The 27,803-nt window shown below is 36.8% G+C and overlaps 2 protein-coding genes across 6 annotated transcripts in view; one reads left to right on the top strand and one right to left on the bottom strand.

Moving 5' to 3' along the window:
- Nucleotides 1-21,221, bottom strand: part of als2b (alsin Rho guanine nucleotide exchange factor ALS2 b) — a 30,805-nt gene extending 9,584 nt beyond the window's left edge. The window contains exons 1-24 of one of the 5 annotated variants that reach the window (XM_084424817.1): nt 21,035-21,221; nt 19,836-19,888; nt 19,585-19,733; nt 17,289-18,346; nt 15,631-15,807; nt 14,740-14,887; nt 14,149-14,199; nt 10,643-10,811; nt 10,367-10,463; nt 10,199-10,276; nt 8,756-8,950; nt 8,399-8,570; nt 7,496-7,685; nt 6,076-6,141; nt 5,754-5,916; nt 4,791-4,922; nt 4,501-4,629; nt 4,282-4,305; nt 1,494-1,564; nt 1,333-1,399; nt 1,044-1,246; nt 893-958; nt 715-813; nt 210-374 (exon numbers count right to left, since the gene is read on the bottom strand). In XM_084424817.1, coding sequence (XP_084280943.1) covers nt 210-374; nt 715-813; nt 893-958; nt 1,044-1,246; nt 1,333-1,399; nt 1,494-1,564; nt 4,282-4,305; nt 4,501-4,629; nt 4,791-4,922; nt 5,754-5,916; nt 6,076-6,141; nt 7,496-7,685; nt 8,399-8,570; nt 8,756-8,950; nt 10,199-10,276; nt 10,367-10,463; nt 10,643-10,811; nt 14,149-14,199; nt 14,740-14,887; nt 15,631-15,807; nt 17,289-18,346; nt 19,585-19,733; nt 19,836-19,852 — 3,686 coding nt within the window. In that variant the 5' untranslated portion in view covers nt 19,853-19,888; nt 21,035-21,221. Of the gene's footprint in view, nt 1-209; nt 375-714; nt 814-892; nt 959-1,043; nt 1,247-1,332; nt 1,400-1,493; nt 1,565-4,281; nt 4,306-4,500; nt 4,630-4,790; nt 4,923-5,753; nt 5,917-6,075; nt 6,142-7,495; nt 7,686-8,398; nt 8,571-8,755; nt 8,951-10,198; nt 10,277-10,366; nt 10,464-10,642; nt 10,812-14,148; nt 14,200-14,697; nt 14,888-15,630; nt 15,808-17,288; nt 18,347-19,584; nt 19,734-19,835; nt 19,889-21,034 lie in introns of all 5 variants that reach the window. The other 4 variants (XM_084424815.1, XM_084424818.1, XM_084424816.1 and 1 more) reach the window with 4 other exon arrangements.
- Nucleotides 21,222-21,997: 776 nt separating this feature from the next.
- Nucleotides 21,998-27,803, top strand: part of cdk15 (cyclin-dependent kinase 15) — a 30,464-nt gene continuing 24,658 nt past the window's right edge. The window contains exon 1 of the mRNA XM_084426996.1: nt 21,998-22,343. Coding sequence (XP_084283122.1) covers nt 22,229-22,343 — 115 coding nt within the window. The 5' untranslated portion in view covers nt 21,998-22,228. The remainder of the gene's footprint in view (nt 22,344-27,803) is intronic.

Genomic DNA, 27,803 nt, shown 5'->3' with positions numbered 1-27,803 from the left:
TTCATCTTTCCAGCGGTGAAATATCCCTTTAAGGCATGAAGACATTTGTTTTCAAGGAAAAAAACTTTTAAATATGTAATTTTGGTGATCAAAGATGAGTTTTAAGGGGTTAATTATTGATTACAGGGGGACTTTAATACATTTCAATTCAAGTCATATAAATGCCACAACCATTATGCGACCTCAACCCTTCTTGTCTATTTGCATACCTGGTGATGTCATCAAAAACTCCATAGCCAGATTTTTTGTCGTACTGCCATTGGCCGATGAAGACACTGGGAGAGGTGGAATTCAGCTTCCCGCTACGCAACATCCCATGGCCATGACGCATGTTATCTTGAAACGAGCCCTCATACACTTCACCAGATACATACCTGAACACAAACGCACACTCTCTCTGTCAGTACAGTTTATATTTGTTTTTTTATTAAAATTTTTTCTATTTATTTGACTTAGCAAATCTCAAAAGACTTGCACTTTCCATCACAGAAATTATATTTGAATTTATATAAAATAAAAATTGTAATCATATTTCACAATATTACTGTTTTTATTGTATTTTTGATTAAAGAAATACAGACTTTGTGAGCATAAGAGACTTCTTTCAAAAACATAAAAAAATCGTACAGACCCAAACCTTTTAAAAACGGTAGTGTAAATACAGAAATAAACCATTAAATTACAGAAAAATAATATAAACACATAACCACCAACCTGAATGTTCCAAAGCCGTGCATCTTGCCATCCTTCCATTGCCCTTGGTAATGATCACAGCTGTTCAGGTTTTTGTTCGGCACAACATAATCTCCAAATCTGCAAAGGAAACAATAATTGAAATATTTCCAGAAATGGAAAATAAGAGAAGTCAGCATAATAATCTGAAAAAACGAACCCATCTTCAAGGCCATTCTTGAATGTCCCTGTGTACATTCGTCCATCGAGCCATTTGACCATGCCCCTAGAATACACACATAGCCAATCATCATCCTCATCTCTCTTTTAAGAAGACTTTCACACCCACAGTTCCCTGTCCAATGACCTACCGCCCGTGGGGTTTCCCTGAGACCCAACGACCCTCATACGTGGCCTCCTTGAGCCGACTGTCTTTGTAGAACGTGTACGATGCCGTCCGTGAAATGGGCGGGTCTGCTCTCTGTGTCACCCCTGTAGAAGGCGGTATCCCATCATGCCCCAGTCCGCTAAGCGCCTGCTCCACCGCCTGGTTTATAGAACGAAACCACTTCGCCTGGGAAGCAGGACATCACCGTTTAACCAACTATGCATGTTCGTTTCTGTAAAGCTCATTATCATTTCGAGTCAAGCTGGGTCTACCTTTTCAGCCGGGGACGAGGCCAGCAGAGTGAATGTCTCTTCTGGTGAAGTCACTTTTAAACCATATCTGCACAAAACAACACAAATCAACACTCTGTATATGTGGTTTTATATACACTTTACTGCTCAATAATGCTAATATGAATGACTGGCACACTCACAGGGCCGTGTTCTCCTCAGGAATCGGCTCCACCCACAGAGTAGCCAATGGGAAGATGTGATGAGTGGAAAACTGGGAGGGATTAAAAAAAAGAAATAACTAAAGCAAGAACAATATCCTGAAAATGAATGCACTAGGAATGTACACAATTCTGCTGCCCATTCCTGATCAGTGATGCACAATATATCAGTACCATATCAGTTATCAGCAGATATTAGGAGATCTATATATATATATATATATATTTATTGAATATTTAATTGTGCATGCATTTCCCCCATTTTTTTTTTTCATTTAGATTACCTTTGCCTCACTCAAAGGTGTTTAAAAACACTAATAACTTTTAAAAAAAAGTAATCTATGGCAAATGTCAAAATGACTACTGTTCAAAAATTTTAAAGATTCTTTTGTTTTCTCACCAAGGCTGCATTTATCTGCACTGATCAAAAATAAAGGAAAAAAAATGTAATACTGCAAAATATTATTGCAATATAAAATAACTTTTTTCTATTTGAATATATTTTAAAATGTAATTTACTCCTGTGAAGCAAAGCTGAATTTTTACCATCATTACTCTAGTCTTCAGTGTCACATGATCCCTAAGAAATCATTCTAATATGCTAATTTGGTGAGCGAAAAACATTTCTTATTATTCTAACAGTTGAAACCAGTTGTGCTGCTTAATATTTTTGTGGAAATCGTGCTACATTTTTAGAACGTTTCAAAAGAACAGCATTTGAAAACCACTTCTTTTGAACAATGTAAATGTCTTTACTGATCAATTTATTCAAAGTATTAATTTCTTTAAAAAAAAAAAAAAAACATACAGACCTTAAGTTTCTGAACGGCAGTGTATGATGCCTAAATTCACTTGTAGGCTCACTTTAAGGACTTCATTTAGATTTGTATTTTATTAATTTTATTAATTTTGGGAAAAAAGTATAGAATCTGAATATCTGAAATTTAGATTTCGGATGTCATATGGTTTATTTACAAGTGTCATGCTAAACTGTATCTGGTAAACCAACTGTAAATCGATTTACAGTTGTTGACTTACATAACTGTAGTTTTTTAAAATGTGAAATATTGAACATTGTTCTTTTTCCTAAGAGCATATTTTTGTTCTTTTAGGATGGAAAGGAATAATGCTGATGAAAGACAAACAGACACATATATACACTGTAAGAGGTGTCAAGGGAAAAAAAAAACAGGGATAAAAATAATGGATTATCATCTCAAATACTGATACATTCACTAAGACAAGAATCGGCATTAAACAGAACCACTACTGTATAACATAAAACCATCCAGCACAACATGCCCCTTAAATTACAACCAGATACAGGTACAATTATGCATAAGTGTTATAACATATCTTTAACAAAGGGTTTGGCAAGCAGGAAGCCTTGGAATGTACCCAACCAGATGTACTGTCATCTTACTAGAGTTTTATACCACGCAGAAACAAGACATTTTGGACAAGGTAGAGTGTAAGCACTACAGGAATTTGTCAAAACTACAGGTTCAAACTGAACTCAAACTATTACAAATATACGTCATTTATAATAATTGATTACATTCTCTTTAAAGGAATATTTAGAGTTAAATACAACTTAAGTTTTCCTGACAGCATCTGCGGCCACAGAAAATCATTTTGATTCGTCCATCAGTTTGAGTAATACGCTTTTTAAAATGTATTTTATGTACCCTATAGGGTTTGTTTTTGGTGTACATTATTTTGGGGGTTTTGATATATGTTGTAATTAACTTGATGCAGTACATTTATATATTTGTTATTGTAATTTAGCTCTTTCTTTAATTTCATAATTCTTTTTTTTATTTGTTATATAGGTGGAGGCTTTAAATAAGCACTTTTGGGGTTTCTGTCTCTCCCCGCACAGTATATGGATTCTATTTTCTAGTTATTATTGTATACATTTTATATCGTGCAAATAAATTTAACTAAATGCTTCAAATGGAAGCCTATGGAGTGACTGTACAGCACAACAATTTAGTTGTTTAAAACATGAAACAGCCACACTGTTGCAAAAGGATAATAATATGAGATAACTGACGTAACTAACTATCAATAAAGTACTTTTTGGCGGAGCAAACCTCCACCCACAGGAATTAAAGGATTAGTTCATTTCAAAATGAAAATGCTGTCATCATTTACTCACCCTCAAGTTGTTTCAAACCTGTATGAATTTCTTTCTTCTGCTGAACAAAAAAAATATATATTTTGAAGAATGTCGGTAACCAAACTGTCAGTGGGGTCCATCAACTGTCTGGTCACTGACATTCTTCAAAATATCTTCCTTTGTGTTCAGCAGAAGAAAGAAATTAATTCAGGTTTGAAACAACTTGAGGGTGATTAAATGATGACAGCATTTTCATTTTGAAGTGAACTATTCTTTAAGTATGCAACGCATAATCAGAAATTCATCCACCTTGAAATTAAGTCTTACTTCAAACTGACTTTCCCCATAGACTTCTATTGTAAGTGCATTAGTTATTATAGTTAACTAAATTTAAAAGTAAAACAATAATTACTTGAAATAAAATAAACACTGATTAGCATACACATATTCCTTTTTTTATTGTAGGACGAGTCAAAATTATTTTCGGATTAATTGGATGCCTCAAGCATTAAAAAAAAGCTTTATTTAACTGCTAATATTCCTTTAACAGAAGCATTGACTAAACACTACAGCTGTAGGGTGCATCCTTGGGCACTAGGGGACAGTATGCTATGGAGGAAACTCTTCATTCATACAGCCCATACTTACAAGACTCTTATAGGGGACCATGCCCTACCAAAACAAAGATAAACATCACTAAAACATCAGTCATTGGAAACAGATTGTTAGTCTGGCCCTATAAGCGAATATAAAAAAAGAAGTGAAAGCATTGAGTAAAGGAAAGAAGCATGAAACCAACAGAAAAGGCAGAGATAAAGCAGAAACGATACTGAAATGGCGGTGAAACGTACATATAAAGAGGCAAACCTGTGCGTGAACAAGCGCATCGTTGAACAGCATGAACCAGTTGACGGAAAAACGGCCCGCGTTCTGAAGAGTCAAAGCCTTATTGCTGCTCTCACAGATCAGCCGACGGGATGGTTTACGAAGAGAGTCCTGAGAAAAGAGGAGAACTCTTAATTAACAGCCCGACTTCGTTCACGTTCTCTCTCTCCTCCACAAGTGGATCTGCTATCTGCTCAGGCGGAAGGGCACCTGGCTGTGTGGTGTGCATTAAAGTGCTTCTAAGGGCCTGAGACAACAGCAAGGTGACTCACGGTCATCTTCCCAGGAAAGCTCTTCCAGAAGTGGAGCGTGCACTCGGCTTCCTTCCTCCTCCTCTTCAGATGAAGAGCCATGGACTCATACTTTGAGCAGGCATCCTGCAGCTTCTGATAATCCACAGAACTCTGCCAAACAGAGACAGAAATGAGATTTGTGTAATGATAGTGTTTCGACTGAAAATCAGTGGAAACTGCAGCTCTGCCAGTATTGCTATTTTTGAATAGAATGAAAATTTTCATTACACACATATATATATATATATATATTTTTTTTTTTTTGCTTTTTCAGGTTGGTTCAGTTTATCATTTGGTAACAAAATTAGTAACCCGACCAATCTGAATAATTAATAAAAATGACACAAAATGAAAAAAAGAAAGGCATATTTATATAAATATTATTTTATGTGTTCTTTTATATGTGTATATATTATTATATTTATATATATTATATATGTCTTTGTGTGTGTGTGTGTGTGTGTGTGTGTGTGTGTGTATATATATATATATATATATATATATATACAGACACACACACTGTATATACACACGCATACACATATTGATACATATATATTTATGAGTATATGTATATATACACAGACATGCATTGCACACAGACATATGTTATGTAAACAAAAACTTTTATGTTAGATGAGATTAATCGTGATGAGATTACATATTTCAGGTTTGATGCGTTTATCATTTTGTATGCTTCATGAGAAGTTTTATATTAGGTGATATTTTAATTTTATTTGTCGTTCATTTCAGTCAAAAGTGGTTCTAACAAGTATTTTCTCAGACCACTGTTGTATTAGTTGTTTATGAAGACGAATCAGAGCCAGCAAAACATTACAATGTTCCTTTACATTACCACATTATGGTTTCATGCTGTAACAATAAAACTGGAAAACATGGATGTGAAATTCAAGTTTTCCAGTGTTTCCAGTAAGTACCCACCACCTCATAGCAGGTAGCCAGTTTCAGCAGCAGTCGTCCATATTCATGCAGGTGCTTTATGGGCAGGTAAAAGAGATGTGGCAGAACATCCGCCAAGGGCAAACCCTCTTCAGAACATTCAGACAACCTCTGAACAACCTCTGCCCCTTTGCCAAACACATCACTTCAAAACAGAGTCAAACAGACAGATTATTAATACAATGTTAATCTAAATCAGTCTGTAATCATGTTAACTTGAGATATTTTCACATATCTAGAGTTTTGCAGCAAGTGCTTTGGAAAGCATTTGGGACAGGGCATTACACACACATATACAACTTACTGGCAAGGTTTGACAAGGGCTTGGAACCCTCCCATGACTAAGAGATCACCCACAGCACAACAGTACCTGCATGACACAATTAGAAAGATAAGGGCATTTTTACAGCTAAGAAAACCAGCTGACTTGTGAAGAAGGGCACAACATTTTTGAACAATAAACTCCCATGACTTTTACAAATTATTTGTTATTACAGAATAATATATTTTAATGACTGTATAGAGAGACTGCAGCCAGAAAGAGTACTATCTAGTTAATAGAATAAAGGTATTTAAAAAAGAGATGACTTTTATTTAAAGTGCCCCTATTATGCTATTTTAAAGGTCGACAGTATGAACCAAACTCTTCCAGTCTCAGCAACAACTACAACATTTGACGGTCAAAGTTGTTCGCGGGCAGCCAGCGAAGACCATTGGCATTATGCAAATTTGTTACAAACCTACAAAGGTTCGCGCAAGTAAGACTGGAATTATTGATGACACGTTTCAGGCAGTCCAGAATCGGTTATTTTTTTATTTTGGGGAACAATACTGCATGAAAGGTAATATCGTATATATAATAAGCATAATGGGGCACTTTCATTTCAGTTACTTAAAAAAAATATATAAATCAATAAAATTCTCCAGGTTTTCCAGGACCTTACACACTGAAAACTTGGGAAAAGCCCTCAACTAGAGATATCCGATTCTGGATCAAATCTCTGACTCTAGCTGCTAGGAGAATTAACAATAACTTCTTATCATTTCTGTTCCACCTCTCTGAGGGGATATTACCCAAGTATAAAAATTCGCAGGTAAAGTCAATCTCGACCCCAAAGACAGGCTTCAGAGCTCCTTTGACCTCTTGCCAGTACTGATTCCAAATCTCTGACTCTTAAAAATAATTACTTTTAAAGAAAATCGAAACTTATGATAATCTTGAACAACGTAAAGGTTCAAATGAGGTTCTGTCTGATCTAAGACATTTGAGGATTTTTTTTTTCAATTATACATCGTATTAGAAGTATTAAATATGTAAAGCTGGAATATATTTCTTTTGAATTAGAAGTTAATTCGCTCTGTAGAGAAAATAACTTGCTGAAAACATCCTGAAATTCAGAAACACAGCAGATTTACAGTAATCTGATTTCAAGATACTGTGTTTATTTGGTCAGACTGCACTTAACAGGTGTCTTGTGCTCTGGCTCTTTCCAGTGGCGAAAACAAATTGATGAACATCGAACAGGCAATGCTATTTAAACGTCGTGAGTCGTGACACATCTACACAGTACACTTTAAAGAGAAATTTAAATCCTGTACTTCATGTTATGTCATTATTAATGAGCATTGGGTAACGAACAACATTCAACGTCTTATTCCATCCGCTGAGGTAACCACTTCATGACTTCAGATTCTTTGATCGTGTGTGTGTGCTGTATACTTGCTCTGAATATGTGTCCAGGAACAGATGTGCGTCGTCAAGAATAACAAGGCCTCGTATATCACGTGAACGCCGCAGGAAAGAGGTGAGAAAGGCCGAGTTTTGACCCGTGAGCTGAGACAGCCGACTCAGTCGTCCAATCAGATTTTGCAGCAGCCCTGCAGTGGACTGACCGAGGCCGGAGCTTAGCGAATCTTAAAAAAAGAAAAAAGAAAAATAAATAACGTAAGACCTAAAAATCCCAAATGATTATCCAGACACACAGGACAGACATTTCTTGGTTTGGGCTATATATCTAAAAATTGAGCAACATTTCTAATAATTATGAACACAAAAATACTTAGTTTTAAGTATAACTGCATAATAAAAAAATATTTAATAAAAAAAGGCTTACAGATAGCCATCTTTAAATATCTACACCATATTATATTATAGTATATAGGTGTTAGTTTAGCATCATTAACATACTATTATAGTTTTTGCTATAAATATTTTGAATTAGATTATATTTTTATATTTTCTATTTAATTTGAGTTCAAAATAATGTAAATGTTTTGTATATTTGTAATTTGTATTAAATTGTCTATAGAGTATTTAATAATTGTTATTTATTAGTTTTAGTTATTTTAGTACTTCAACTTTAAATGAAAATGAGAAATTTTGCCTTGGTTTTTTTCATTTAACAGTTTCATTTCAAGTAACACATTTTTGTATGGTTTTACATTTAGTTAAAAAGAATAACCTTGTTGCATACATCAAGAGATTGTAAATTATTTCATTCATTTCACTTTCACTGAATTAGACCATAATTTTATAGCTTGTGCAGGGCTATAATGAAGATATGTTAATGAAAGTCTAAATCAGAGAACAAAAACTGTCTCACACACACACACACACACTGTCATACCCAGTTTGAGCAATGGCTGGAGCAGAAGACTCTTGATATTGCTGAGTTTGCAGTAATATTTTCTCTCTGCAGCCGCCAGCTCATGCAGACTAGCAATAAAACCCATTACATTACGATCCGTCAGCGCCGCACATGTCCGTCCACCTGCACACACACTGCTTACATAGCCCAACTATCACACACACACACACACACAATAAAAAGAGACATAAGTTATGTAAATAACAGTGATAACACATCATCAATGTACAGAATTTAAAGCACATTAATCTGAGAATATAGTTTATTATATACAATAGCAATTCGAAGTGATGATGATGATGATGATGATGATAATGATGACAAAGGCTTGCTCACATTCATACAAAAGGGCAGCAGCACTGGTTGCTGTGTGTACTCTCCGGTCTGCTCCTCCTCCTCCGCTTGCTCTGCCACTTCTTTCACCTGCTGCCCGCTGTAGTACAGGATTGGCTGCATACAGTCTCCATCAGCCAATAAGACAGTGTGTTGTTTCCCCGCCCCGATATCCCACACGCGAATCCCATCTGACAGCTGCGCAAAGACAAAAGAGGACAAACAAAGCAAAAGAGGACAAACAAAGAAAACAAGTCATGAATCAGTATGTTGTCCATGTCAAAACAAATTTGGCCACTAGCAAGGGCCTTAATCCAATAAACATTGGAACACTGATGACTTGATTCACTGTTACATGATTGTGTAATTGTGCATTAAACCATCATTGGTAATTCAGTAACATCAGGAACAATATCCTATTGGTCTAAATGGTTTTGTTTATCATGCATCTTCCTTGTAGATGTTATATAATACAGTGGCCTCATGAAATATGTACTCATCCTTCATTTTAAATGGCTTAAATGAACAGCTGATGCTCACTGGTTTTTACAGTGCATTGTGGGAATTGTTAGGTATTTAATGTTTAAGTGCACCCTTGGCAGTGTTCTGACTACTGAATTAGGGAGCTGACCAAGACTCATCCAAACAAACTGGAAACATGTGTACACTAGATGTCTAAAGACTCACATTGCTGGAAGGTGGGGGCGAGTGTCAAAAGTTTCTAAGCTTGCCATACTTTCAGGGCAATATTCCCATACACAAATAGACCAGAAAAAAATTACTTTTTTGGGGGTTATTGAATAGTGTTTTTCTGTTATATAATTAAAAAGTTTTTTTTTTTTAAACCAATTTAATAACTGAATGGTATACCCTCATTTAAGTAAATGTTTGTTGCTATATCGATACAATGTTATAGAAATGATATGAGAAATAAAATTTGTGTAAAATTTTAATTAATAAAATTTACAAATGGTTATAGAAATAAAAATAAATATAATATCAATATTTTATAAATATAATAATAAAATTAATATCATTACTAACTACATTACCCTTCAAAAGTTTGGGGTTGGTAAGATTTTCCTATGCTCACCAAGGCTGTCTTTATTTGCTCCAAAATACAGTAAAAACTGTAAAAATATAAAATATTAATTAATAATATATTAAAATTTTAAACTAATTGATTGTAAAATGTAATTTATTTCTGTGACGGTAAAGCTGAATTTTATAAATATCTTTATTTTCATACTTGCATACTTGAATTAAAGTATTACTGTCTTTCACTTTTAAATGTTATAGATGTAAAAATCTAGATTATAAATTGACAAATATTAGCTTTTTAATTACTTTTTTTAAACTATTTAAAAATTTCCAAACCTTTTGATCCACATCCATGTTCTTCTCCCTGTAGTGATATTTTTCTGTTATGTGCATGTGTGGATATACCTTGGCTAAGTGAGGGAAGCTGGTGGGTGATTCCATGTGTCCCAGCTGCCCAGAAGTGTTGCATCCCCAGGAGAACACCTGCCATACACACACATTACAGGAGGATTACACTAATACACACTCACCGCTCAAGAGAAAAGCCACAGATATGCAGGTGAAGTGTGTTACCTGTGATTGGGCGGTCAGGGCGAGAGAGTGATGAGCACCTGCAGCCACTCTCAACACCTCTTTACCATTCAGACTCTTTACACAGATGGGCTGCAGACTGGAAAGAAAGAGGGAGAGAAATCACTACATCAGGTTCCTCTGTGATGCATCTAATTAGGCTGTCCTCATTTTGGCAGAGCACATTAAATTTAAAGCCCTGAACTCTTATGTAATTCATGAGTTGTTAGGGAAGACTGGAGCTCTTCGTGCCAACCCTGATGATGGGAAGACTCTGACCTGGGAAGGAGGTCACCATGTCCAAGCTGCCCTTCCTGTCCTCGGCCCCAGCTCCACACTTCTGTCTGCAAAGAAGGCAGGTGGGCGTCGGCCTCAGGTATGCCTCCTGGAGTGAGCGGGATGGCCCGTGCACGGGGGCGGCTCGTTCGCCGCAAAAGACGAGGAGACACTGAGAGAGTAGGAACGAGAGAGAGAATAAACAACAAAACATATTCAAAGAAATTTAGAACATCAATATACAGGGCCCAATCATACAACCGGTGCAATGCAGCGCCAGGCGCGACGCAAGTGTTTTTTGCTAGTTTCAGCCCGACGCAGTTATCATTTTCACATCCTGTGCCACGTTGTTTAATAGCAAATGCATTTGCGCATTGTTGGCGCATTGCTATTTTAAGGCAACTGAAATAGACTGCGCCATTTACCAACAAAAACCTGGTCTAAAGTCAAAAGGCGCAATATTTTTTTGTTATTTAAAGAGCGCGTTAGTAATGTGCGCCTATAGGCGGGTCCAACACGCACGTACATTCTGCTTATTACACACACAGGGACGCGAAGCAGCACACAAACATGCCAAATGTTAAAAATAAAAGGATTACAATGTAAAAGATTATTATTGTGTACATAAATATATGGTGGAATCCGGCCTGATGGTCTACTTGTGCGCTTTAACCTCGCGCACGACCCGTTTCCTGGCTAGAGAAGCGTTCAGTCTTTCCGCTTACAAAATTCCACCATGTAAATAGTGAATCCGCCATGGCATGAGTGAAACTGGCTTTTAAAGGGAATGGGGAATTACACTCTGATTGTTTTTTTGCACGTTACGCCCAAAACACAACCATTACTCATTAAGAGACTAGGGACAACCGTTTAGGACCATGCGCCGACCATTTTTCCCGTCGTTAAACTAGAAAAAGTATATTCGGACACGCCCTAAGTGCACTTGCGCCTTGCGCTAGGGCCCTTAGAGGCAGAAACAAAGACAAACAAAGACAGATCATAAGAAAAAGCGAACCCTTGTCAGATTGTTCCTCATAGAATATGCATTAGTTTGATTCTGCTATATGAACACAAACAAAGAGCATAGGGAAAATTCCCATGAATCATTTAACAGCACAGACAAAGACCTACAGATTAGGCCAACTTCAGCTTAACTCTCTGTAAAACACACTCATATATACACGGTATGGCCAGGTGCACACACAAATAAACACACACGACAGTCTTGCTGTCATACTGAGTTATGTTCCAGCCCCACTGGGGTCCATCTGTCGCGCAGGAGGGGGCGAGGAGACAAGAAAACAAGAAAAGGTGTGTTTGTAGCAGGTAGCTGGACGCCATTGTCTTCTCTAGCCTGTGTATCAGCGGATTTATGAACTCAGACAAACACACAACCAGGTTGAGGTACACTATTAAAAATAAAGGCTCTTTACTGGCATCGATGGTTTGCTGAAGAACCATGAACATTCATTTTCATTGTATAAAAGGTTATTTACAGAGGAAAAAGGTTCTTTAGATTCTAAGAAGAAAATGTTTCTGGAAAATGGAACTGTTCACTGAAAGCTTCTTTGGCGAAACAAAAATGGTTCTTCCCTCTTTTAGAAACTTTATTTTTAAGAGTGTGTCCTGGAGCCTCATATCACAATCTCTAACTCAGCAAACTAAACGTAAATCACTTTAAAAACATGCAAAGCACTAGAGCAGAAAGTTTCTGACATCTCTGGAAAGTTTTGATTACATAAATTAAAGGAACACGCCGACTTTTTGGGACTTTAGCTTATTCACCGTATCCCCCAGAGTTAGATAAGTCCACACATACCCTTCTCATCTCCTTGTTTGCCGTAACTCTGTCTGATGCACCCACTGCTAGCCTAGCATAGCACAAAGACTGGAGGTAAATGGCTCCAGCTAGCATACTGCTCCCAATAAGTGACAAAATAACGCCAACATTTTCCTATTTACATGTTGTGATTTGTATAGTCTGGGAACTATATTCTCAGAAGGCGAAGCACTGCTACTTGGGCGGAGTGATTTGCTTGCATGCCCCATGGTGAGGAGCAGAGAGTTCGCTCAGAGTTGGAGCAAATCACTCCGCAGAAGTAGCAGTGCTTCGCCTTCTGAGAATATTCTTCCCAGTATGTATACAGTTAGAAGATGGCTGTGTCTCATGTGACCTTGTTATTAGTACACGCTGTGACTATACAAATCACAACATGTTTTTGCGTGTGAAAATGTTGGCGTTATTTTGTCACTTATTGGGAGCAGTATGCTAGCTGGAGCCGTTTACCTCCAGTCTTTGTGCTAAGCTAAGCTAGCGGTGGGTGCGTCAGACAGAGTTACGGCACACACGGAGATGAGAAGGGTATGTATGGACTTATCTAACTCTGGGGGATACGGTGAATAAGCTAAAGTCCCAAAAAGTCGCTGTGTTCCTTTAAAAGGGGGATGTATTCATGTATCTACAACCTGCTTGTTACTAAAAATCAGAAGGTCTACTTCTAGCTAAATTGAATCGCACAAAGTGTCAACAACATGACTTGGTCATATTTCTCACAAACACAAATATACAAAAAAATTATTATATTTTAATTAAAACATTGAAGCAAGAATCTTCTTCATTATGAAGAACCTGCATTTTCACCCAAATTCAATTACTCTAATGTAAAAATTCTCAAAAATATTATTCAAATAATTAATTGTAAAAAATATTTTCTTTTAACATATGCACTACCATTCAAAAGTTTGGGTTCTGTACGTTTTTTTTTATTGTTTTTAAAAGAAGTCTTTATGCTCACCGAACCTGCTTTTTTATTTGCTTAAAATTACAATAAAAACAGTATATTGTTAAAAAGTATTTACAAATTATAGAGCTGCTTTTTATTTTTCATATATTTTGAAATGTAATTTATTCCTGTTATGCAAAGCTGAATTTTCAGCATCATTAATTTAGTCTTCAGTGTCACATGATCCTTCAGAAATACTTCTAATATGCTGATTTGGGTAAACATTTGGGTGAAATCAGTTGCACTGCTTAATCTTAAAATAAAAATCTTACTAACCACAAACTTTTGAATGGCTGTGTAGATATTTGATTAAAAAAATGTTGATTAAAAACTGTCTTTAATTTACTCTGTAGTCTGACTAGTCTGATTTCAATAAAATAAACTCTGTATTAAAGTATATTTTAATTTCTATATTTGTAATTGCAATAGAATCAAATGAGACTCAAAGAAAATGAGAATTACACAAACAACTGTACATTTAAAAAAAAAAAACTAAAGTGATGTCAAATGTACATTACAGTAATAAGAATTTGGGTGTAAAATGTGCTTGATTCAATGTCATGAAAATGATCATAATCAATGCAAATAGTTCAAATATAAGCTTATTTTCTTTTATGCTAAAATTTTTTTATAAAGTATTTTAATTTTGTTTCTGTGAGATTCACTAATAAATCTACTTCTAATCTAAACATTACGCTTTGTACAACTGCAACTGCATATAAATACCTTCAGATGTTGTGTAGGATGCCCACACCGTCACCTCAAATGCTGCATTGTCTGTAACGATGGCAACAGCAATATATGGGAAACCTGTCCACACGTCTCGTCGGTAGAAATTTGAAGAGCCATGGCGATAGAAACCATGCCGTTAACAAACACATTACAGTTCGCTAAAGTTGGCCAATCGGTGATTTGGAGGGTTTTACTTTGAACTGAATGAACTAAGTCTAAACACACTGCACAGGATTATGATTAAACATATTCAACTAATAAAAGAATACATTCATAGCAATCCTCCCTCTGGTTCACATGGGTCTAAAGAGCGGTACAGTCTCGTTACGCCCTCTACACTCAGAGGATTATAAAACCAGGCCATTTTCTTTAAATATTTATGAAATTTGTCACAAAAAGGAATGGAGTTGTTAGTTATTCATAGCCTCTGCAGCAGAAACACCAAGCGTGTTGACAGAAAAGGCAAAACTCCGTAAGATGCTCGATAACTAGTCCATGCTCATGAAAACTCAAGCGTAGATGCACATCCCCACGCAGACTTACGGAGACGGTACACTGGGTGTAAGAGAAGGAGAGCGTGTGTACCCTGAGAGAGCAGGCCAGGCAGGGACAGGCGGCGGCTGAGCTCCGCCTCCTCCTCTCGGATGTCCCCCAGGCTGGAGCTTTTCTTCCCCTGCATGGGCTCCTCCAGACGGAGTCTCTCCTCCACTCGCTCACGGCCCTCTCCTGGAGCCTGGAGCACAACAACTCTGGTCAAACACATCATAGCTGGATCATCATTAGGGGTGTAACGGTACACAAACATGACGGTTCGGTAAGAACTTATGTTTTCATAGCAAATTTATATAAACATATATTAAAATAATTAAGACATTACTAATGGGTAAAGTAAATATAATGAATATATAAGATAATATAGTGCATATATTTAGTGAAATTCTCCCCTCTAGAGTTCATTTCTCTACTAACATGCAGTAGACTCTACAGCTTGTTAGTTCACTAGAGAAATGAACTCTAGAGGGGAGAGAGACACTATATGACTTGTCTGAGGTAAATTTAATGCTATGCGAGATATTCTCAAGCTGTTTTATTGATGCCTTTCTGCGTTTGAAACAATGGTTGAGAGATTACAAGTAAACATATCTATGCAGAGATCATCTGTTCTTCTTCTTCTGTGCTTTTTCCTGTTGTGGTGGTTAGCAAACAGCGTTGCATTACCGCGCGCGCCCCTTCTGGATTGGAGTGTGGATCGCCTGTGACTGACTGTATTTGTAGTCTGACTGTATGAACCGAACCGAATACATGTACCGTTACACCAATCATCATCCTTCATTTTCTTTCCAATAAAAGTGGCAAGTATGAAAATGACATAATTATATAGAAAATGTGCTGGTTTAATGTTTAAGGAGCGTGATTCTGGCATGTCAATGTAACGAACATTTAACATACAGTATAAAAACTGGAAAATACACTTACCCAGTAACCAATGACTTTTCTCAGAGAGAGAGCTTCATATGTGGACACTACACGTTCCCCCACTGCAGAGGCACAGGACACCATCAAGTTGTTCAACGCAGAGCCCATTGGAGTCACAGACTGGGCGACCGGGATCAAGGGGTCAGAGGTGAAAGGATCAGCAGGGTCACTGGAGAGCTGTGATAGGACAGATATGAGCTAGACGTGAGAGTTCTGAATTGCACATTTAGAACAGTTTGAATTACGATGGCTTGGGATGGTCAGGTAGTATATTTAACTAAATATAGACATTTTTAGCTATAATATTTGTTAAAAGTGAAGCTGTCAACTTCTCGGGGGTTTTAGCATGTTGACGAACTAACAGTTAAAATGACAAATTCTGTACAAATCATTTACTCACCCTCATGTCATGGGGTGACCAAACAGTTTTAGTGACCACTAACTTACATTGTATGGACAAAAAACACCGAGACATTTCTCAAGATACCTTCTTTTACGTTCCACAGAAGATAGAAAATCATACATTTTTGGAATGACATGTGGATGAGTAAATTATACATTTAAATTCTGGGGTAAATTATGAATTTTTATTTTTGGGCCAACTATCCCTTTGACCATTTATATTAGATCTGGATGTAGAGATATAGATATGTACATTTCCATTTATTTTCATATTTCCATTTAGATTACTTCTGCCTGACTTAAAGTTTTATTTTTTTTAAATACTAAATTTAATAATACTGTTAAAAGTAATCTTCAACAGAATCTCCATTTGTTTATACTGTACAATACATTATAATGTTGTAAAGCCCAAACTCACTTCTAACATTTACAATTACCTATTTTAGTTTTTGGTGTTTATTTTTAACAAATTTAGACAAAATAGTACTGGATTTATAATGCAGGCCAGTTATCAGTTATAAGTATCAGCTAGAATTTTAATACTGCATTCTGTACAGCGAGCTAACTGCTATTTTCAAAATGATCGCACCATTTTAAGTGGAAAAAGTTAATAAAATGTATGTCGAGAAATCCATCTAAGAGTGTTAATTTATCAACTTAATGTTTACTGGACATTAGGTATGTTTACATGTACTAGTCCAATCCAATTTCCCATTCTGAATGTTCTGTCTATAAACTTTATATGACCCCTAAATTTTGCAATCTGATTCACAGAACTGGGAAAAGCCACCGATATGATACCATGATATAATACCTTGATTACATACCTAAAAGGAAAGCTGAAAAATATGACAGAAGAGCTTTTTTTTTGTGCTAAAATTTAGCAAATGTTCAGTCTCCTCCACTGACCAGATCATAACATGTTAACAAACATATGCAATTTCGTATGAAGTAAAATGTTTATAGAGATCTTATTAAATAAAAGGGCTCTGGTCAACATCTTAAGTGTGCAAGGTTAAAATGTTAAATCATTTTGAGAAGAGTCCTATTCAAGGGTTTTATATGATTAGTTTTTTCCTATTAATCAAATTACATCAGGTCTACACCACCCCTTTCCCTCCGATCGAAATTTCACTCAGATCGAGCTCTATCAGACCAATTAAGTTGTTTATATGAAGGCTTTTCAATCCGATTGAGCCAACTAATGTATTATTTGGATGCATGTAAACTTAGCTACTGTTGTGCCAGAGACTAACCTGAGCAGAATGAAGTGTGCTGGGGGTCTTGGCGATGTGCTCTGCCAGGGCATGATCAGAGAGTCTCTTAAGATAGGCCTTCACGGCCTGCTCATCGGGGAATGGGGAGTACTTCCCCCCTGTGGCTCGACAGCTGTCCGGCTCAAGGGTGCAGGACTCTGAGGCTTCCACACAAACCTCTCCATTTGCGACCGGAGATTCATGTTCAGTCGAGACTTCTATGGTTGGTTCTACAGGTTCTTGGCTAGATGCAGGAACCTGAATTTGGGGTTCAGAGGCAGGTGTGCTGTCAGGAAGAAGTGTAGATTCAGGGATTGTGCTGGAGCTGGGTGATCTTGGGATCTGGGTGGACATGGATGGAACAGGTTCTGTAGGAGAGCTCTCGCCTTGTTTAACCTGTTCTGGGCTGCCCTCTAATGCAGACTTGGTCTCGCCGCTGTCCAGCTCAACACCTAGTGGACAGTGATGGCCATCGGAGATGATGACGTGGTCCTCTTTGTCAGTCATAGTGTACAGCAGCTGATGGCACTGACCGCACTTGTCTTGAGGGGGTTTCCGAGACACCAGAGCCTCAGAACTTCGCACCACAGCCAGGCTGTGAGCGGCTCCACAGGCCACCTGCAACACGTGCCTTCCCGCCAGGGGCTCTACCTTCTGGGGCTTCCAGACAGGAAACGTGGAAGTGTTCAGGCCCAGCTGGCACCCGCTGCCCCACGCCCAGACTTCATGCTTGGCTGAAAGAGCGAGAGTGTGCTGGTCCCCACATGCCACCTCCAGGATCTTCACCGTCTGAGGGGGTGTGGACTCAGAGTCAAGCACGCCCACAGGGGTGGGGTTAGGGATAACAGAGAGTCCCAAAAGGCCACACTGGCCATGAGCGTTTTCTCCCCACATGTGCACGCCTCCATCCTCCGTTACTACTCCACTGTGGGCGGAGCCAGCAGCCACAAAAACAACATGTTGCTCGCTAAGCACTGCCTCCAAAACGGGCTCAGTCACTACTGATGATGATTGGTTCTGTTTCCAAGGCAACTCACCAAAACTGTAGACTTGTCCCCCTAAATATAGTATAGAAATTATTACATATCTGGATTGCAATATCATTGCAAAATGTATGAGAAGCAATAGTTTTATCTTTTCACAAGCATCTGTTTAAAGCAGGTCTCAACCAAGGGGCTGGTGCCAACTAGGGGACCTCAGTAAACTTCTAAGGGGGCCATAGGATGATTTACATTTTTTTTTTATTAATTATATTAAAATAATCAAACTTAATAAAAAAAGTACTTTCTCTCTCAATAACAATTGTTTTTATTCAAGAATGTACAATTCCTGAAACTTTTGGGATCACAACGTGTCGTGAATCCTGCTTAATTTAATTTGTGCATTCCTAATTTCTGTAAATAAAAAAGAAAACAAGCTGCTTTGTCATAATTACAGGAGACATACCGGAGGAAATATCTTAAGGTGAGGTCACACATACCATTGTTTGGCGAATTTTCGCAGGTGAAATGTAGTAATGTCAATAGGAATCCACACAATTTGCCTGAGGGCAAAATTTCCTGAGTTTTGACACAGATTCCGCGACGGATTCAAATTGGTCACGCAGATTCGTCGTGTTGACCAACAGAAATCAGCTTACTTTGAAAGTGACTTCTATGTGAGCTGTGCTTAATGCATCACTAGTCATTACACTATTTTCAACAGACAGACATTTTTTGCCTGTGACATTTTGCCGAAATCGTCGCGCAGGCTCCCATTGACCCTCGAAAATACCTCAATGTATCCAAATGGTAATCCCTTTTCAAATTATACATTTTTTCCATTTTAGAATAGTTCACCCCAATATAAAATGCAAACCTGTATGACTTTCTTTTGTGGAACCCATAAAATGAAAGTCAGTGGGGTCTAAAACAACACTGGACACCAAAGACTTTCATTACATGGTCAAACACAGACATTTTTCAGAATATCTTTTGTGCACCATAGAAGAAATAAAGGTTTGTACTGACATTAGGGTGAGTAAATAATGACAGTATTTTAATTTTTGTTAAATTACTGTGCTAACATAACCAAGACCTCTCACGATTTTTAAAGGCAGACGTTATTATATTTTGATAAAAGAGATGACTTGCACACATTTAGCATAACATAAATAGCATCAATGAATAGTGTTAATTTGACACCGACTTTAAACTAAAAGCTCATCAAATATTAGTTATTTGAATCTACAGTGTTTCCCAGCCAAATTTGCATGTGTATCTATGCCTCGTTCGCATGTGAATTATAAATGCATTACCCTCCACTAGCAGAACACCATGTCTAGCTCCCAGGGCAGCCTGGAGCACGGGCCGGGAGAGCAGCACCCTCTCTGGTGTGGTGCTGTAGGAATATCCCCTCCACGTGTGGAGCAAACCCCTCTCCCCAGAACCGTCCTCCTCACCAGAACTACAAACACAGGGATGCACACACTCTTAGAGAAGTCATGAGACAAGAAACAAACACTTCTTTGTTTAACCCTGCTGGCAGTCTGTCTTTGAACACACTCACCTTATCTGCTTCTCCATCTCTAAACGTTCCCCATGTCACCGTAGATGATTGTCCTGTGAGAGAACGGGTGACAAATGATTTCAGATGCTGAATCACAACAAAAGGCTTGCCAACAACTTGTTTGTTTAAAACTGTCACCACACAACCCCTTGAACATAGGTTGTAATTCATGAATGCTTTGTAATACAGACATTCAAGAGATTATTACAGAAGTGAAAGCAGCTTCAAAAATGAAAGTGTAAATAAGTTACGAGTTAAAGTTTATGTTTCTGAATTAAACATTTTTATTCTATTCAAAATATATATAATAATTCCGACTCTAAAATCCCAATCTATGTGTCTAAGTTGTGTTCCAAATTAAAATTTGATGTCATGAAAATATTTTAAGTACCATTTTCATTATAATGCAATGTCCAATTTCAAAACGGTTTTCACAGGATTCATTTTGAGTGTGTGAGTGAATTTTTAACCTTTCGAATGACAATTTGTGATTATTACTAAAATAAGTAATGATACTAAAGTAATAATAACGTTAACATACTGAACTAATTTTCCTGAAACATGTTTTCAATGCTTCATTGAACTACAGTCACGAGGGTGAGATAATTCTGAGTATGTAATAATATAATATAATAAGTCTAGATTATGAGTAAAGCAAAGACCCTTGACTCTAGACTAACTGTGTAAACACATGTGTGTACACACACCGATCAGGGACAAAGGTGACGTAGAGCTGTGATGAAATCATCAGCTGAATTGACAAAAACACAACACCAGATCTGGGGTACTGTCTAATAAATGTACATTTTCTTAATAACTCCTTATGAAGACGTTCTTCATTAAAGCACAACCTGTCAAGCAGGTTAAGATGGTCATGAAAAAATTGACATGAAATACAGCAATAAGAAAACTCCTTAAGATTCGCTTATCAGATACAATATACTAATTGATAACAATGATCCATTATGATAATGTCTAATATGAAACTAGACATGTCTGATGACACCAAAGCTCAACAGATTTAGAGAAACAGCGTCGACAGGTGGGGATCATGTTAAATAACTGATGAGTGGAAGATCGTTACACCACTGTAAAGTCATTCAAATACAACGCATTCCCTTGAAGACAGAACATTCCTAATCTTCATTTTATCTTCGATATCAATCTGATATACATTATCATGCTTCGTTCATTCTTACCCCAATATGTCCGAAGCGAATGATTTTTGGTTTAAAATATATCTTGTCAGCTTTTTAAAACGCTTGATCAGAGATATAGTATAACCGGTAATGAAAGTAGCAGACAGATGGCAGAGCAAAGCTCATGATGATGATATTAATCGGGTGTTGTTGTGGTTGTTGTGAGCGCTTCAATCCACGGAGAAGCAGGAGGGACAAACCAGGTGGAGTATTTACGCTTTCGCTTTTTCTACTCGTGTCAGGTAGCGGATGAGAGATGAGTTGGTTGCTTGAAATGCTCAGCTGGTAAGCTAAATATATTATTTTATTAGTCTATAGAAACTGTAGATTAATAATAATATATGGATTAATATTTTGCTCTTGCACTTGTCTTAATTCGTGTCACTTTTTTTGACGTAGACTATTTTTTTAAGGGATAACGTTAGTTCAACCAAAAATGAATTTTCTCTCATTATTACTCACCCTCATGTTGTTCAAAACCCTTAAGACTTTCATTCATTCACAACTGAAGATCTTTTTGATGAAATCTGAGAGCTTTCTGTCCCTCCGTTGACTGCTAGCCTACTCAACTGACACTTTACGTGAGTGTCAACTTTAAATATATCACTGATTTACATTTTACAACTATGTCAACAAATGAAGCAGCTGAGATTTGCATATATGTTTAGTATTTTTTGTATATTTGTTTTGCTATTGTATATTTATTTAGCTTATTTGCTCGTTTTATTTTTCTGGAGATGAGTGGAATTTCAAACATATTTGTTTTTCTCTCCATTTATCCTTCAGACTCTTTTTTTATCACACACTCATTCTAAGACGCACACACTTACACCCTCTGGGTTTTTTTTTTTAGATGCACCAGCCTTTCAAAACAAACCAGCAATTCCCTTGCCTCTCTTTAATTTTCAGCCAATCGGATGGTGGTTTGCAGAAGAATTCTGATTGGCCTGTGACCACACAAGCGGCAGTGGCAGCGGCAGTGGCAGCTGCAGGAGGCAGGAGAGCAACAGAGAGAGAGAGAGAGAGAGAGAGAGGTACAAGGAGACAGGAGGAGAGCTCTCAGAGTAAACGTAGGAGGACAGAGAAGGGAACTTGTGTCAGCGTGGGTGCTGTCTGCCACAAGCTGCCTGAAGCAAGAGGATGACATGCTGGAGAAAGGAACAGTGATGAGGTCCAGTACCACACTCAAAATGTATGGGTCACAGTGAGAGCCTCCTGTCGTATCAGCAGTTCCATCAAGATCCAGCAGAAGAAGCAGACAGCATGCAGAACCTCCGGCATGCAGCTTCTGAGGCTTTCCAGCGTCTCGGTAAGTGCATTTCAGCTTTATCTAAGAATATACAAACAGTACCGAAATCTGTCCTTGATAAGGTGTGTTGATGATGTCTCATTACATGTTGGAAAGAGGAATAGTGCAATAAATCTTCTTTATCCCCAACATCTCAGCTGCACATTGAAACTGTAAATAACTTGATTCATGATCTGCTTATAATGGTTACATTCACATTCTCGTTTGTGCCAAAAATAGTGAAGGGTCCAATTCCAATTAGGGTCACAACTTTATTTTTCTCAGGGTCATTCCTGATGCATCCTTGACCAACCAATTTAATATGTAGAAGAAAAAGTATTGATTATTGATTAATACCTTGATTATAAAGGATAGCCTATATGTATCAGTTGTATGTAATTGAACACAAACTGTTGCTTACAGTAAATTTAATGTGAGAAGATACTAGCCCCTTTAACTCATAGATTTCATCTCCTGAAATCTATTTACATTTCCAAAGAAACTATACCCTCCTGAACAAAACTGTTTAAACCAGTCTAAGGTGGTCTGAGCTGGTTTAGTTGGTCTCCCAGTTTGGCCAGTTGACAAAATGTCCTGTAGAACCCAGAGTTATTATTGTTAATTAAAACTAAAACTATGAAAAAGATTTTTGGTCATTGAAATAAAGTTGCAAATAAAATAAAATAGAAATATTAGATGAAAATCTTTAACTAAATAAAAATTGAAATGTTGGCTAGGCAACTAAGTGAAATAAATTCAGCATGAAACAGTAGTTGCGATAGTCTTTTCTTCCCTATTGCGACATATATCTGAGTGAAAAGGCTTCTCGAACAAGAAAAAATGTAGTGGGAACTTTTGTCCAGCGGGAGTTGATTGGATCTTTGGATCATTGTTGTTTGCTATTGGTCGATCTCATGTGAGTGACAGGTTGTCCCGCCCTTGCGGCATTAAACGTGTCATCAAGTTATTTCGATTAAGGATTAAGAGAACAAATGAATAAAAAAATATATTTTCATGGATAAATCATGTACAATAAATACTGCAATATTCTATATAAAAATAAGAATTGTCAATTTTGATTTCATTGTGACTAAAACTGATATAAAAATTAATTCAACCTAAATAGTCATATAAAAATAAAAAATAAAAAAAAAGAATACAATAAATGTCAAAAATATATAAAATAAAATAAGTATAGGAAATATAAAAATTATAATAGTATATAAATAAAATAAAATACTAATCTATGATGTTTTTCCAGAAGGGTATATGCGACTCTGAACCATAACCAATAGATTGTTGTGGCTAAGCACGTGTCATTGTCGATGTGCACTGGAAGACAAATGCTTGTAGCAGAACAGAGAGGATTCTGCTTGACCTGTGGATACAAGACAGAATGACCTACACTGTAGAGATATTATCCGTGCTCAACTGTATGGCAGAAGTGTGATTTTGCTGTGATGGAGAAGGGAAGGCTCCTGTAGGTGAGAGAAAAACAGCCTGTAACAGCATCTGTGTTCCTCTCTTGAGAGGCAGGAGGGCTGAGAGTTAAGAAAACTGTGTGTGTTAGATGTGAAAAAAGCAGCCACGAGTGAAAGGCATTGACGTTAAATAAATCGCACTAGTGGTAAACCTGTCGCTGGTTATTTCTGGACATGAATTTAAGCACACTTCCTCACCATGTAAGCCTATTACTGTCCTGTGAACAGCCAGCAAATCTGCATTTTTCTTTCTTGGGCTGGCCAACCTGAAATCACTTTCCTTGTGATTATTTTCCTGAATTTTGTGGATGTTCTTTTTTTCTCTAAGTTGGTTTATCTGAAGTCGTATTCCTGATCTGGGTTAAGGACCTCATTAAATGGCTTGATGAGTTCCTGTGTTGACATATTTCCTATTGAAGAAAAACTCACAGGTTTCATAATCATCATTATCACCAGATAACAAATTAATAGCCTAACTTGTATTCATTAGAAATTAACAAGTAATCTATAATGTATTACAGTTTGGAAGTAACTTGCACAACACTGGAAATTAATAATTAATAATGAATTTTACGATTACTGATATAAGTATTTCCAACCTTACCTGGATGTATACAATACACACGTTAAGCAGTAGCCTACATAGCAAATATCAACAGCTTGATTGTTAATGTTGTTAAAAAATGTCAACTATATTATCGCCCAGTGATATAAAAATGTGGATATATAATACATCCTACTTTGATATAGTTCATCCAACTTTATCTGCATATATACATTACACTCACGTAAAGCAATGTATTCTATAATAGTATATAGCAAATCTCAACTACCTTTTTGTCACAAAATGTAACTATATTATCACCCAGCTCTTTGCATAGAGTTGGATAATTAAGTATGTGTAACACCTTACCCATATACTGTACATACTTGCTTAGCGCAATAAATGCATAATACATCTCAATGGCTTCATTGCTTGTATTGTCGCAAAATATAAACTATATTATAACCCAGCTCTAATCTGCTTAATGCAACTATAAAGCATGAAGAAATTAAATTATTATTATCATTAACATCATTATTTTCTGTAAAGCTGCTTTGAAAGAATTATAAAGAAAAGCCCTATACAAATAAATTTGACTTGACTAGGATAGTTCACCCAAAAATGAAAATTTTGTCATAATTTACTCACCCTCATGTTGTTCCAGACCTGTGTGAGTTTCTTTCTTCTGTTGAACACAAAAGAAGCCATTTTGAAGAATGTTGGTAATCAGACATTTGATGGTAGCCATTGACTTCCATAGTATTTTTTCCCTACTATGAAAGTCAATGGCTTCGTCAACTTTCTGGTTACCAACATTCTTTAAAATATCTTCTTTTGTGTTCAACAGAAGAAAGAAACTCACACGGGTCTGGAACAGCATGAGGGTGAGGGTTAGGGTGGGACATATTGAAGAGGTTGTCTTTTAGCCAATAGCCTTCTGTGTGTATGACACAATCATGAACTATGATTTGATGCTTATTGCTAGTCAGAGGCAGGAGAGACATTCTCAAATTTCAGTCTAGAGAACATTTTATTGGAAAAAAAAAGTATATTCCAAGATTAGCAATTCTTTGGTCTGTTTTTCAAGAAGAGAAAGTCTATGTATTTAAAGTCGGCAAACAGAAGTTGCGATAGTCTTTTCTCCCTATCGTGGCGTATATCCGAGTAAAACTGCTTCTCGAACAAGAAGAAATGTTGGGCGGAACTTGATTTTGTCTGGGAATTGATTGGATGGTTTTGGTTTGCTATTGCTGTGATGTCATGTGAGTGACAGGTTGTCCCGCCCTCACGCCAGTAAACACATCATCAGAGAAGAGATTCCCTTCTTTTACATGTTGAATTTCAGCTCCTCCGTTCCTGTTGTTGGTTTGTGGCCCCTAGGTGAAGAACAGAGTGATACATACACTGCAGCAATTGCATTATTAAAAAAAAAAGTATGAGATGACATGCATGGCACTTAATGCTTTTGAGGGGGTGGGTGATTATGTGTGTTTGTATAGGCACATTGTCATGACCTTTTTCTTAGGAATTTTGTATATTTTTATTTGACCTTTTTGATATTATATTATAATGGTATATGCATGTTCTGATGTTTTATGATTTTGCCTTATTTATAGATTGCTGAATCTCCTGTCTGCACAACCAATTTACCCTCAGCTACTAATAAAGACACATTGACCTTGAGATGTCACTGCAAGAGGAGGAGAATATATTTTGATTAAAGATTACGAGGCTGCACTAATATAAATATTTATTTTAATGATGTGCATGGATAAATCATTTATAATAAATACTTCAATGTTCCATTTAAAGAAAGAAAATTGAATTGTCAATTTAGATTTCATGGTGACTGACTTTAAATCCACATATTTGAATTGATATATACGCTAGCTTTTAGATGGTATCAAATCTAACAGACATTTACTGTGGTCTTTAACTTGACTTGTTTAGCTTGTTTGTCTGCACTTGTCTGATAGCCTACGTGAGTGATGGGTGGCTGTACACATTGCTTACAGAATACAGATCAGCAAGAGCGAGAGAGAGAGAGAGAGAGAGAGAGCAAACGTGAGTTGGCAACAGTAAGAAAAGGATGTCAAGAAGTGGTGATGAAGGAGAGAACAATCTCGATGGAATATGGAAACAATACTTGTGCAGAGACAGAAAGAGTGGAGTGTAGAGATGGATGAGAGGATGAAAAGAGAGAACGGGAAGCCCTGATGCATCTGAGCATGAGTTATGAGCTCTCTGAGCCCTCCCTTACCCTGACTCATAAATATCTGTGCGATAAATGCTCCGGGGGAAGCAGAAACACACAGAGACAGCACAGATCATTGGTTGACACGCAAAAATATACTCTGTAGGAAATCTCCACTGAGCAACCTGTGTGAGTGACGTTTGTATGCAGTAAACGGTAAAACTATTGCCGCTACAAACTAGTGTTTATGATTATAAAAATAAATTCAAATCATTTGATAACAGTTTGCAATACAATCACAAATGGCCGTACCCGTTCTTATGTTAAAAATTAGGTGGAGAAATAGCCAGGAATGGTTGTTAGGGTGTTGCTAGGTGGTTGCTAGGTAGTTGCTTGCGTGTCCTGGGTGGTTTCTTATTGGAAATAGGGATGCACAATATATCAGTACGATATTGGTTATGAGCTGATAATAAAAAACATCATATATATTTTTTAATATACAGTATATCGTTATCGTCTGATGTTCATTTCTTCTATTTTTACGTTTAGATTACCTTTGGCATCATCTAATGGTAACTTAAAGTTAATCTTGAAAAACATGAATAATTTAATAATTGTAATTTAAATATAATCTTTAGCAAATCTCGAAATTGTTATCCATTTTTAATTTTGTACGTTATAATGTTGTTTTGTCTAAATTCACTTGTAGCATTTAAAACTTTTTTTATTTTATTGTTTATTTTATTGTTTTATTTTAGACCAAACAGTATACAGTTATTATATTGCCTATTTATCGGTTATCAACACTAGCATTAAAATAATTATTGCCTTATTGGCTTCCTACCCTCTTGTCTTAAATACACGTATTAATCCATATTAGCGTTGTCATCAAGTATGAGAAATAATGCTTAACTGGTCATGCATTTTTCATAAATACATTTTTGATGAGATGCTTGATGTGAAATGGACTCCCTACAACCTCCTTGAATCAGTTTGATGGCAGGTTATGGTTAATAGAGCCCTTTATGATGACCTTTCTTTCCTGTCAAGGACGATGCTAATCTGATGGCATCAGTCGCTCCTCAGGGTGACACCTGCAGCAGTGCCAAAAAGAGTTTTTAGCAAATTAGATCTAGAACAATCCAACAGAGACATACAGTCTTCTGGGTCAACATGCAGGGCATTGTAATTCATTCATCTAATGTGATGTAGTTATATCAACATTAATGCAATCAACACCTACGGGAGCCTTTAATAAAATC

The sequence above is a fragment of the Rutilus rutilus genome (genome assembly GCF_951802725.1).
Source record: "Rutilus rutilus genome assembly, chromosome: 12".
Lineage (NCBI taxonomy): Eukaryota > Metazoa > Chordata > Actinopteri > Cypriniformes > Leuciscidae > Rutilus > Rutilus rutilus.
The sequence above is the reverse complement of the archived record's forward strand: the minus strand, read 5'-3'. Positions and strand labels throughout refer to the sequence as shown.